At 41.9% G+C, this 13,483-nt stretch overlaps 1 protein-coding gene across 1 annotated transcript in view; it reads right to left on the bottom strand.

Moving 5' to 3' along the window:
• The window catches only part of NAV3 (neuron navigator 3), a 1,060,193-nt gene that overhangs the window by 806,714 nt on the left and 239,996 nt on the right, over positions 1 to 13,483 (bottom strand). Inside the window, exon 2 of the mRNA XM_075344930.1 lies at positions 5,826 to 6,225. Within this exon, the coding sequence (XP_075201045.1) occupies positions 5,826 to 5,897 (72 nt within the window). The 5' untranslated portion in view covers positions 5,898 to 6,225. The remainder of the gene's footprint in view (positions 1 to 5,825; positions 6,226 to 13,483) is intronic.

Genomic DNA, 13,483 nt, shown 5'->3' with positions numbered 1-13,483 from the left:
CGGGCCTACCCAGGGTTACGTATTGTATTACGTACTGTATTATTATTATTATGGTATTACCTATTGTTAAATGTTGGGGACGCCCGTTGGACGGCGCCCCCTTGTGTTACTGTGTAAACAATAGGCAATAAAGGGCTGCTGTGGCCATTTTTTACCAAGTCGCAAGCAGTGTCCGTGTATTATTGATACCGGGTAAGGGTAATTGGGAATAATATAGGAATCAACGACCGGAAAATCCCTCCTGGAAATGTCAAGAAAGCCATGGAACCCATAGGGTGTAGGGGCGACATGACAGCCCGGAGGGTAGGGAGTTGATTGGGTTAAACAGTGTTGGTTCGTTTAGGAATGAGGAAAAGAAGGTGATTGGTTAGGGGGTGGAGTGTGGTGGTAGGAAAGGAGGGAGCTTCATGGTGTATATAATAGGAGGTGGGAGTCAATTACCTCCTCTTGCACTTCCTGGATGACAGCTTAACACCAACCCTCCCTTCTATTGTGTATTGTTATTATTGGTGTGTTTATATGCATGTATCATTATTCAATTTTAAGAGCCATTACAACAAAAAAAAAAAAAAAAGAGAAAAGGAAGGATTGGAGAAAGTGTCGTGTATAAAATAATAAAACAAAAAAAAAAAACAAAAAACGAAAGAAAAGAGATTTCTTTGTGGATTGTGATGTATATTGTCATTTGGGATTCTTGTAAGTGGGTGAATAAGATGGGGGTAATGTGGGAATATATGTATATGTATATGTATATGATGTGTATGATGTATATGTGTATGGTCAGCATAAATAATGGGGATTATGTTCTTTGTCACAGCAGCGGGGGTAGGTCTGGTCCAGAGGAGCTCTAATTGTTACTGGTGTTTGGTTGGAAAGCCACTGGGGAAGGTATAGTGGCTCCGGTTACTGGTGACCTGCAGGTACAAGGTTGTCTGCAGGGAGGAGGTATTGCTCCGTTGGTGATCAATGCCTTATATATGGGTCAGGGTTGTTGCCAAGGATTATATATTAAGGAGTTGATGGTTGCCAGGGAGTCACAGGTGGCTATAGTGCCCCAGGTGATAGGTAATTGAAAGTACGGGTGTTTTTGGTTTGGGTAAGGGTATTACTCCTTTGGTGACTTTTACCTCATTTAACTATGGGACCATTGTTATGGTCAGTGATCCATTTTGGTGAAATGGTAATCGCAGGAGGAGTCACTGGTTGGGGTCATGGTTCTGGATCCAAGTGCAGTGCAAGCACGTTGTTCTGCAAGGCATAGGGGTTTTGATCCGTAGGTCATTAATACCTCTTATCTCTGGGTTGGTTGCAGCCGGGGATGTTGTTGGATTAAAGTCGCTAACGGGCTTTAAGGTTTTTAAGGTCACAGTTACTGTTATGCACATGGGGGATTGATCCGTAGGTGATTGATGCCTCATATCTCTGTGCTGGAGGTTGCAGCCGGGGATAATATTGAGTTGGAGGTAAAGAGGAATGTAAGGTTTTGAGACACGGTTGATACTTGATGCTTCTTGGGGGGGTTTTAATCCGTAGGTGATTAATGCCCCCATCTCTGGGTCGGTGTGTTGTGGCCAGGGATCGTGTTTCTGACGGTTGTGTGATTGAAGGGTCACTTGTAGGAAATAGTGGCTTTGGTTACAGGGATCTTGCAGGCATGGGGACCTGCAAGGTTGGGGTATTGATCCGTAGGTGATTAATGCCTCGTATCTCTGGGTCGGTGTGTTGCGGCCAGGGATCGTGTTTTCTGACGGTTTGTGTGATTGAAGAGTCACTTGCGGAATACAGTGGCTTTGGTTACAGGGATCTTGTAGGCATGGGGTCCTGCAAGGTTAGGGTATTGATCCGAAGGTGATTAATGCCTCGTATCTCTGGGTTGGTGTGTTGCGGCCAGGGATCGTGTTTTCTGACGGTTTGTGTGATTGAAGAGTCACTTGCGGAATACAGTGGCTTTAGTTACAGGGATCTTGCAGGCATGGGGTCCTGCAAGGTTGGGGTATTGATCCGTAGGTGATTAATGCCTCGTATCTCTGGGTCGGTGTGTTGCGGCCAGGGATTGTGTTCTGGTGGTGAAGTATGGCTTTTGGACCGGACTTATGGCGGGGGTAGGTCTGGTCCAGAGGCGGTTTAACGGATAATGTTATTTGATTGGAGATTCACTAGTAGGATATAGTGGCTCTGGTTACAAGGATCTTGCAGGCATTGGTCCTGCAAGGTGGGGGGTATTGATCCGTAGATGATTCATACCTCATCTCCGGCCCGGTGTGTGTTGCGGCCAGGGATCATGTTTTGGTGGTGGAAGGTGGTTTCTGGACTGGGCCTACCCAGGGTTACGCATTGTATTACGTACTGTATTATTATTATTATGGTATTACCTATTGTTAAATGTTGGGGACGCCCGTTGGACGGCGCCCCCTTGTGTTAGTGTGTAAACAATAGGCAATAAAGGGCTGCTGTGGCCATTTTTTACCAAGTCGCAAGCACTGTCCATGTATTATTGATACCGGGTAAGGGTAATTGGGAATAATATAGGAATCAATGACCGGAAAATCCCTCCTGGAAATGTCAGGGGCAACTCTTTCAAAGAACTCTTTTTAAACACCATTGGCTTTTTCCAACTTATATGTGGTCGACAGGGACCATCACAGCGGTGACCAGTGCTTCTGCAGCAGCAACCGGGCTTCTTAGAGAACTGTGCGTAAAGACACCTGTAACCACAGCAGCCGACTTGGACTCCTTTAATGAGCTGTTAAGATCTGTGGATGAAACACAGATGTCCCTAAGAAAAATCTACTTTATTTTAAATGAAAGTGTCCATTACAAGTCGGAGACATGTAATAACTGACATTCTGCTCTTCTGATCTCCCTGCAGAGCTATGTATGATTATAGCTAACACAGTACAGCAGAACTGAACTTAGACTCATTTACAAACACATCTGCAGTTGTAGCTCTTCTCTCATAGTGCTTTCAGCTGCTCTGCTGTTCTGCCCTTCTCTAAAAGTTGTCTCTCTGTGAAATAGAAGCTGAAGAAGTGTTAGCTGTAATCAGGCATAGTTCGGCAGTGAGATCAGAAGACACGTGACACATGTAATGATGAACAGTCTACTTTCCTCACTGAGCTTTGCCTCATTACAAAAACTTCTAGCCACTTTGCTCATAGTGCTGTCAAGTCTGCTGTACTGCCTCTTCTCCCCCACAAGCTGTGTGATATGAAAGCTAAAGAAGTGTATGTATACTTATGTCTTCTCTACTCTGGGCACTGTAATCACAGCTTTACTGTGACATCAGTGAGAGCAGACCGTCAGTCATTACATGTCTCCCATTGGTAACACCCCCTTTCACTTAAAATAAGTCCTGGTGGCAGATTCTCAGAGAGATCTGTTTCTGGCCCCTAGATGTTAAATGCTCATATATATTTTAATAAAAACACTTCCTGAATAAGACAACGGATTGCATATATCAAGGTACCGATTTATTCAGCATGGCTTAAGATGGTTGATATTGCTGAAAGATTCCCTTTACTGATAGATTCTCCTTTGTCTCCTTCATCTGTTAGTTTAGACTTGCATGTTGATGGCAGGATAATTCATATGAATGATCTGACTGATATTGTTTAGGCTCATTCTGGCTAATTGTTGGGTTATGTGTATTGCCAGCTTGGGTATAGAAATGAAAAGGAATATTGACATATAGGTATTCTAGCCAAGTTTAACCTATGGTCATTTTCATATACTGTAAATATCTAAATATTGTTTTGCACAATTAAAATGATGGTAAATTTAAGAGGAAATACAAATGTACAAATGTTGAATGACACTGTTATTATCACTGCGCAATAATTATATCAATGCAGACGCAAACTCCAGCCTAACCCATTATGAGCAAGAACATTTTTTTAAATATTTCACAAAAAATATTTGTTTTAACTCATGTTGTCAGCTAGTCCATTCTTTTTGATTACAGTATTGTTTTGATCAGATAATAATTGTGATGATGTTGTTCACATAAATATTGAAATACATACACTTATTGAGTTATATAAAGCATATTTTAAAAGAATCAACTCATCTTATTATCTTATAACCTTTCTGAAATTTTGTTTTTTTCACTTGTGACACTGCAAATGTTGCATCTGTGAGACGAGAATTGTGTCACAACAGTTTCACTACATTCACACATATGATACTCTCATCCATATGCTGACAGTTGTAAAAATAGACAATAGTTTGACCCGTGGAGCTTAATGGGGTTGTTCACACATCCATTGTATTTTTTTTTTTAACTGATCCGTATTTCCCTTCCATTAAACTCAATGTATGATCAATTCTCATTAATTTTGGCGGATCAAACTTGGCCATTCAAGTCTATGGGGATTTGCCAGAGACAGATGAAAAATGAAATATCCATTTTCCATTGGTTTTCTCTCTGTTTTTTTTTTTATCCAATTTTAACTGATCAATTGCAAAGTGTCAATGGAAAAGAAAAATTACCATATTTTTCAGTTCATAAGACACTCCGGATTCAGAGCAAAAAATGATGACAAAAATTGGTCCGTCTTATGGAGGTGGTGTCTTACTGGAGTGGGTGGCAGCGCTGGTGGAGCCGGGTCACAGGAGGCGGGGGCGGTGGTGGGTGTCCAAGACGTGGTCTCAGAAACTGTCGGCTGTGCTGGTGCTGGGGCAGTTGTGCTGGTGCTGGGACAGCTGTGATGGCGCTGCAGTGGCAGCTGGGGCAGCTGTGCTGGTGCTCGGCAGCTGTGCTGGTGCTGGGGCTGCAGCAGCGGCTGGGGCAGCTGTGTTGGTGCTTGGCAGCTGTGCTGGGCTGCAGCAGTGGCTAGGGCAGCTGTGCTGGGGCAGCTGTGCTGGTACTGGGGCAGCTGTGCTGGGGCTAGGGCTGCGGCTGCGTGTGGTGAGGAATTCAAAGAAATGGCATCCGAAGATCTCATCTGTGCAAGTACCACATTTTAAGGGGGCGTTTCGTTCAGTGTCACAGCGACGTCACAGCAGCGTCACTGAACCGCCACCTAACAGAAAAGGAGGTGAGCGACCGGAACATGCTGCCCACCTCCTTCCTTCCTCCTTTTCCGGTGGAGGCAGGTAAGGAGATGTTTGTCGCTCCTGCGGTGTCACACACAGCGATGTGTGCTGCCGCAGGAACGACAAACAACATCGTACCTGTCGCTGCAGCGATATTAAGGAAATGAGCGACATGACAACGAGCAACGATTTTTGACGTTTTTGTGCTCGTTGATCGTTGCTCATTTGCATTACACGCTGCGTTGTCGGTAACGGCACCGGATGTGCGTCACTAACGACGTGACCCCGACAATATCTCGATACCGATGTCGCAGTGTGTAAAGCCCGCTTTAGTGTATGTAAACATTTGACTTTGCAGAAAGTAACAAAAATGTCTTAAAACACACACTCTCTCTCATTATTCTGGCATTTGGCAAATATATATAATTTTGGTTCTTAAATGACCTACAATGGGAAAGGTTTGTTCTGATTTCATGTCAGATAGTGAGAAAAACATTCAGATGTGTATTTTTAGATAGTGTATGCAAACTTCTGGTTTCAATTATATATATCCCAAAGATGGTAGCTGTGAATTTTGATTTTAAATTTGTATTATTATAGGATTTTATTTACCTGGGTATTCACACCCTTTACTGTTGCTTGATTTAGTCTTTAAACCATTAAACAGTTAGTATTTTTTGTAGGATGCCCCTGACATCCATGTCCTTATAAAATCAAACCATAATCCATTTTAAGTTACCAAAATGTAAATAATAAACAATAAAAAAAAGTCCTTCAAACTGTAATCTTACCTTTTTCTGATCTTCAAGCTTATGACTTATTGGATTCTTCCCATGCTTGCTCATTTCTGAAGACACATCCATCACATCTACTTTTGCCCTTTAGAACAGATATCAGCAAACTAATCCACAAGTTGGGAGTTACAAATACACAGATGTGCCTTTTCTTCCATCACAATAGTGCTCCGAACTTTACTGAGTCCCCAAATGATTAAAAAAGGCATTTATCAAATCCACGCGATAACCCTGGCAAATCTGCAGATCTGTCTTAGAGCCTTCAGTATCAGCATATCCGTCTAAACACTTCCACTGTATGAGAGCCACATCCATCTAGACTTCCAATTCCAATTGCTATCTTCTGCATTCTTCACTCTGTCCCATCCTGAAGAAGATTTACATTTCATCTATAAACCTGTCGAGATAAGACACAGACATTCAGTTTACTTTGTCTAAACAGATAGGAAAAAAATTGTTCAATATTCCCATCATCCAGGAGAAGAGGAAAATAATGGAGGGTTTTCTGGAGTAATTTATGATACATATGATATTATTTTGCTTGGTTATTTAGAAAGACTATGCAGACAGAATGATTGCCTGTTAGGCACACTGCCTGCAATGTAGCAGGGCTGGAGCTCTAATGTCTGACAATATTAGGCTTGGAGTGGCCCACACGGGAACCGGGGAATTCCCCGGTGGGCCCCTGTGCTGCAGTGAGACACTTACCCCCCAGTATGAGCAGTATTTGGCCCCATTATATTATTCACTATGTACAGAAAAAAGCAGCATCTCATCATTCATTCACAAACTACCCAGTGTATTATTACATAGAAGTACAGATAATGTGTGAATGAGGCTAGCTGAACAGTGGGCCCCCAGAGTCAGTGTTACTGGGGGGTCCTTGGCAGCTCAGTCCAACACTGGACAGTAGAATTGGAACCATACATATAGGAAAGTCTTACTATTCTGTGATCAATCGAGTAGGGAGCATTCTAGTATCCTGCCCTCCCCCTTGTGTCGGCATGAAACTAGTGATGTGTATGGGAAGGCAGGCTGTTAGCCAAACATGTGGAACATAAATACATGAATAATTAATTTTCTGGCAGTACATTCAGTTTAAAGAGGTTCTGTACTAATATGTATATATAGTCCAAGTGTAATCACTTGAATTGGAACATATTTACATTAGGATAGAACACATTTACACTGAAGAAATGGAGTAATATCCTTTGATGTATGTTGCTTCAATCAGCTGTAGCAGTATCCAAAGTGGTCCCTAAGATATCAATGCTTTCAACATACAATAGTCTTTACTGACCAAATTTTTAGCTTCTCCCAATGATTTCAGATGTTTGTACAAATATTAATTTCTCACCATGTAACATCAAGTGCTAAATGAGCAAATATTCATTTTTTATGAGAATGCATATTTTATATCAGATTCACAACTGAGTTCCTGTTCATGACTATGTTGGGTCTTCTTAAATCCTCCAAAAATGGCACTCAGTCCAGTCCTAAACAGAGTTAATAACATAAACGAAGCAAAGAAAGGTAACTTTGGACTAAATCCATTTAGTCCACTACTTTGTCTTGCCTCCTACATGTCATTATTTGTAAATAAGGTATATTATAAAAGGGGTATTATTCCATAGTATTAGAGGAGAGTTTATGAAAATGTTGCTAAATTAACTAATATGGGTTATTTCGTCATTTAAAAATCAAAATAACATTATTTGAAAACAACAAAACTGCCTCTTATAGAGATAATGTTATAACTACTAGCAATATTAGTTAAATAATGCAAATAAACATTATAATGTAACAGACATTATTCCTTAGCATTTTATGCCCAGCAGTTTATGCATATAGCAGCCTGAGTAAAATAGATATGTGTGGATAATGAATAGTTACAGAGATCAACACATTGGGGCCAAATTTCAACAGCAGACATATTAAGTAGTTCAACAAATTAGGTAAGTCCCTTACAATGGTTTGACTTAGTCAAACTTTTTTACCCGTAGGCAGCTTTTTTTAATTCAATTACCGGACAGAAAAGACTTCACAAGAATCAACTTAACTATAATTGACTAAAGATCTAGATTTGGGCTGCAGGGGAATTGAATGCATTAAATGTCTTAGAAAACAACAACAGAATAATAAAATGAGAATTTATAGCAACTGTTAATTCAGAGCAATAGATTAACTAACCCACTCCAGTGTTTGCATTAGTTGTACTAGTCAATAGCACCTCAATTATACCTTCACTAATTAAAGATCTAACTGATTGATATTAATTGTATATCATGTTCCATTTCTCAGATTACTTTGTACTAATGCATAATCTATAAATCTCATGCATTCTGTACCTTCCTCTATATTCCAACAGAACACATTCTGATTTAAAGAGGACCGACCACCAGGATTTTCCTATATAAACTAAAGCCTGTGTTATGCCGACGCTATCATGCTGATTCTATACATACCTTTAGTTGTGAGATCGGATGTATACTTTCTAAAATACAGGTAAGTAAAGTTAGAGAAATTCACTGCTATTTGATGTATAGCAGCTACAGAATATCTAAGATGTGGGTTGGGTTTAGCTAGTTATTCCCGCCCCTGTTTGCCTGCCTGAAAATTCTTGTGGTTGCTTCTCCGTAAAGCGAACCTACTGGCTAAGAGTTCACATGTCCAGTAATCCAACGTGTGAAATGGATCCAGTAAACAAAAAAAATGGAAAAGAGCATTCTTGATGTTTTGACTAATATTAAACCTATTTGATAAGCTACAACTAGAGTTGAGCGGACTGGGAATAATCCGGGACCGGCGGATCCGCGGCGAGTTGATAAAGAAGTCCGTCCGGATACGATCCGGAATCTGGCACCATATATGTCAATGGGGAGTGGAATCCGGGACGAGAGAGAGAAAAAAAATCAGGATCGTGCACTCGGAATCCCGCATCCGGGTCGGACTCGGATCTGCCGCTCAAACCGTGCGGATCCGGATTTTGCCGATCCGGGTCCACTCAACACTAGCTACAACCTATGGTAAGTATATATTATTCCATATAACATAGTAGTTTCATAGTATAACATATAATAAATATATAATATAACATAACTTCTAATTCATACTTTAACATTTATAGTATACATTTTAAAAGAAACATTGTTTAAAGGGAATCTCTCAGTAAGATAAACTCCAGCTAACCGCATATATGGGTATGCATTTCTTAAAAATGTAAATCCATTAACATTTTAATATCTCCAATCTGTTGCTGCATTGCTAAAAAATTAGCATTTGAATGCTTCAGTCATTAATTTAGTGCTCTGCGTGTGACAGGCAACCCTTTACCTCCCTAGGTTATTTTCCCACCCAACACAGCCTCTTTAGCTTGACAGATCGCTTTTGGCAAAATCAGATACATAGACAACAGTATCTATACATACAGTGGGTACGGAAAGTGTTCAGACCCCTTTAAATTTTTCACTCTTTGTTTCATTGCAGACATTTGGTAAATTCAAAAAAGTTCATTTTTTTCTCATTAATGTACACTCTGCACCCCATCTTGACAGAATAAAAACAGAAATGTAGAAATTTTTGCTAATTTTTTAAACAAGAAAAACTGAAACATCACATGGTCATAATTATTCAGACACTTTGCTCAGACACTCATATTTAAGTCACATGCTGTCCATTTCCTTGTGATCCTCCTGGAGATGGTTCTACTCCTTCATTGGAGTTCAGCTGTGTTTAATTAAACTGATAGGACTTGATTGGAAAGGCGCACACCTGTCTATACAAGACCTCACAGCTCACAGTGCATGTCAGACCAAATGAGAATCATGAGGTCAAAGGAACTGCCCAAGGAGCTCAGAGACAGAATTGTGGCAAGACAGAATTTCTGGCCAAGGTTACAAAAGAATTTCTGCAGTACTCAAGGTGCCTAAGAGCAGAGTGGCCTCCATAATCTTTAAATGGAAGAAGTTTGGGACCACCAGAACTCTTCCTTGACCTGGCCGTCCAGCTAAATTGACCAATCGTGGGAGAAGAGCCTTGGTGAGAGAGGTAAAGAAGAACCCCAAGATCACAGTGGCTTAGCTCCAGAGATGCAGTAGGGAGATGGGAGAAAATTGCACAAAGTCAACTATCACTGCAGCCCTCCACCAGTTGGGCCTTTATAGCAGAGTGGCTGACGGAAGCCTCTCAGTGCAAGACATATAAAAGCCTCCATAGAGTTTGCAAAAAAACACATAAAGGACTCCCAGACTATGAGAAATAAGATTCTCTGGTCTGATGAGACAAAGATAAAACGTTTTGATGATAATTCTATGCGGTATGTTTGGAGAAAACCAGGTACCTCATCATAGTGAAATATGGAGGTGGCAGCATCATGCCAGGGGGGTATTTTTCAGCTACAGGAACAGGACAACTGGTTGCAATTGAAGGAAAGATGAATGTGGCCAAGTACAGAGATATCCTGGAAGAAAACCTCTTCCAGAGTGCTCTAGACCTCAGACTTGGCCGAAGGTTCACCTTCCAACAAGACAGTGACCCTAATCACACAGCTAAAATAACAAAGTAGTGGCTTCAGAACAACTCTGTGACCATTCTTGACCGGCCCAGTCAGAGCCCTGACCTAAACCCAATTGAGAATCTCTGGAGAGACCTGAAAATGGCTGTCCACCAACGTTCACCATCCAACCTGACAGAACTGGAGAGGAAGAATGGCAGAGGATCCCCAAATCCAGGTGTGAAAAACTTGTTGCATCATTACCAAGAAGACTCATGGTGGTACTAGCTCAAAAGGGTACTTCTACTCATTACTATGCAAGGGGTCTGAATACTTATGACCACGGGATATTTTAGTTTTCTTTTCTATAAAATTTGCAAAAATTTCTACATTTCTGTTTTTTTTCTTTCAAAATGGGGTGCAGAGTGTACATTAATGAGAAAAAAAATGAACTTTTTTGAATTTACCAAATGGCTGCAGTGAAACAAAGAATGAAAAATTTAAAGGGGTCTGAATACTTTCCGTACCCACTGTATATTTTTGTAGTTGAATTTCTATGTAAGTATAGGCCAAGTCTTCAACTGCTTGCTTAAAATAAAGTATAGAGAAAATGGGTACATAGTAATTGGGTAGTTTTTCAGAATAATCTGTACAATCGCAGAATCTGGTAACCAGCCTGGAAGTGACCACTGTGGCAGAAAAGGGAGCACCAAATACCTCAATCCTGAAAGCTTTCTTGAACCTAAACAAGTTATCAGTGATATATTGAAAACTAGTCGTTATTAACCCCTTAACGACCGCGGGCCATAACGGTACATCCTAACTAGAGCAGATCGAATCCACCAAAATCCGGGATCGGCAGATCACTGCCAGATTGAAAAAACAATCCGGATCTGCTCCGTATTATGGTGCCCATATAAGTCTATGGGGACCAGAATCCGGGGATTAAAAACGTTTGTGGAGGGAATGGGAGGGTAGGAGTGCATGCGGTGTACTCACCCGAGGCTGTGTAATGGCACAAACTCCTTCCGGGTCACGCTTTTCCCTTCTGGAGCCAACATTTCAATATTCATTGTTTTGCCCGCTCACCGGCGCGTGTAATTGGTTGCAGTTAGACGCGCTCCCACCCTGAGTGTCATCGTGTCAGCTGACTGCAACCAATCACAGGCGAAAGGACGGCCAGTGGGCGGGGAAAGCAGTGCAAGTGTCTGCAGGTCAGTATGGTGAATGTGCATGTGTTTCAGAAACACATGCACATTCCTGTTAGAAGTGTGCACGGCTGTGCTAGTGATGCGCTGTCAGACTCATACAAGTGTGACATGACATCAGCTGGCACAGCCTGCGCTCTCTGAACATGAGCGTGCATGTACACAGAAACACATGCACACTTCTGTCAGAAGTGTGTGTGGCTGTGCCGATGATGTGCTGTCAGACTCGTACAAGTCTGACATGACATCAGCCGGCACAGCCTGCGCACTCTGAGCATGAGCGTGCATGTACCTAGAAACACATGCACGTTCCTGTCAGAAGTGTGTGTGGCTGTGGTGGTGATACGGCATTTTCTTTTTTTTTTTATTTAAATAAATAAAAAAAAAAAACGACGTGCAGTCCCCCCTAATTTTCATCCCCAGCCATGATAAAGCCGGCAGAGGGCTAGTATTCTCAGCCCGCAGCCGCCCAGTATTGCTGCATCTATTATATGTGACAATCCCGGTGCTTTACCGGCTCTTCTTGATTGCCCTGTAGCAGGAGCGGTGGCAATCGGGGTAATAAGGGGTTAATAGCAGCGCACAGCTGCTACTAAGCCCTAGGTTAGTGATAGCACAGGCGTCTATGAGATACTTGCATCATTAGCCTCTAAATGAAAGTAAATAAACACACAGAGAAAAATCCTTTATTTGGAATAAAGTAAAAAACACACCCTCCTTCACCTCTTCATTAACCCCCAACACCCTGCTGGTCCAGCGTAATCCACCGCTTCAGCTATGTTACATAACACAGCCAGCGGCCATAGAGCACGATCGCTGGCTGTGCAGACAATGACTGAGCCGCGATGACTGCAGGCAGGCAGACGGCCGGTGGGTGGGGAAAACACGGAAAGCTGTGTGTATACGATGCACAGTACAAGAAGAGAATGAGTGACCCGGAAGCAGTGTGCCGCCATGACACTGAGTCTCGGTAAGTATGAAACGCTGTTTTATTTCTGTTTTTCTTTATTTTTCAATTATTTTCCCCAGTGCTAGATCTGGATCGTGCACCCGGAATCCCAGGTCCGGGTCCGGTACCCGGAAATCTTTGAAATCGCATGGATCCAGACTTTTACAGTTTGGATCCGCTCAGCCCTAGTACTAGCCCATATAGTTGTAATCATCGGCAGCTGCTGCAAGAAGCTCCTGGTGATCCGCGCACATGTCAGCTGATTTGAACAGCTAACATGTGTGCCTCACAGGCATGAGTGGATCCGCTATCCACCCGCGCCTTAACCCCTTAATGAGTTGATACACACAGCATTTCTGGGGTGGTACTCAAGTAGAGTCCAAACCCATCTCAAGTAGATATAGAAACTTGGCACTCAAGATAAATGTGAATAGTGGTCTTTTATTGAAAAGAACTTGTAGGACAATCAGTGTGCAAAAGTGGGACCTCAGAAGGTATAGCAACTTGTGCAGTCAGGTATGACGCGGTGTCCATTGAAGTCTATTCAGATAGTTCACATTTATGTTGAGTGCCACGTTTCTACATTTACTGTTAACCTTTAAAATTGCGATGTAAAAATGTTACATTGCGATTTAAATCCCCGCCGCGGTAAAGCTTTTCTTATCCAGCCCCATTGGCGGCACTCTGACTTGATCACTGTGAGCCGATGGTTGTCATGGTAGCACAGGGTCATGTGATGACTCCTGTAGCTATCATGAGTCACTTTCTGTTTCACTTGGCCAGTGCTGCCAGTAACAAGAGGTGAGTAAGTCTGGTGATCACAGTTATGTAGCTGTGATCACCAGCAATGAATGCGCGATCAGATTGCTGATCCTTATAACAGGTGATCAAAATGTAGCATCTGTGCACAAATGGCACCATTAAAAATGTCAGCTTGAGATGCAAAAAATAAGCCATCACTTAGCCATAGATCCTAAACAATGAGAACGCTTCGGTCGCGGAAAAT

The sequence above is a fragment of the Anomaloglossus baeobatrachus genome, chromosome 4 (assembly GCF_048569485.1).
Source record: "Anomaloglossus baeobatrachus isolate aAnoBae1 chromosome 4, aAnoBae1.hap1, whole genome shotgun sequence".
Classification (NCBI taxonomy): Eukaryota; Metazoa; Chordata; class Amphibia; order Anura; family Aromobatidae; genus Anomaloglossus; species Anomaloglossus baeobatrachus.
This window is presented reverse-complemented; position numbering and strand designations above follow the sequence as displayed.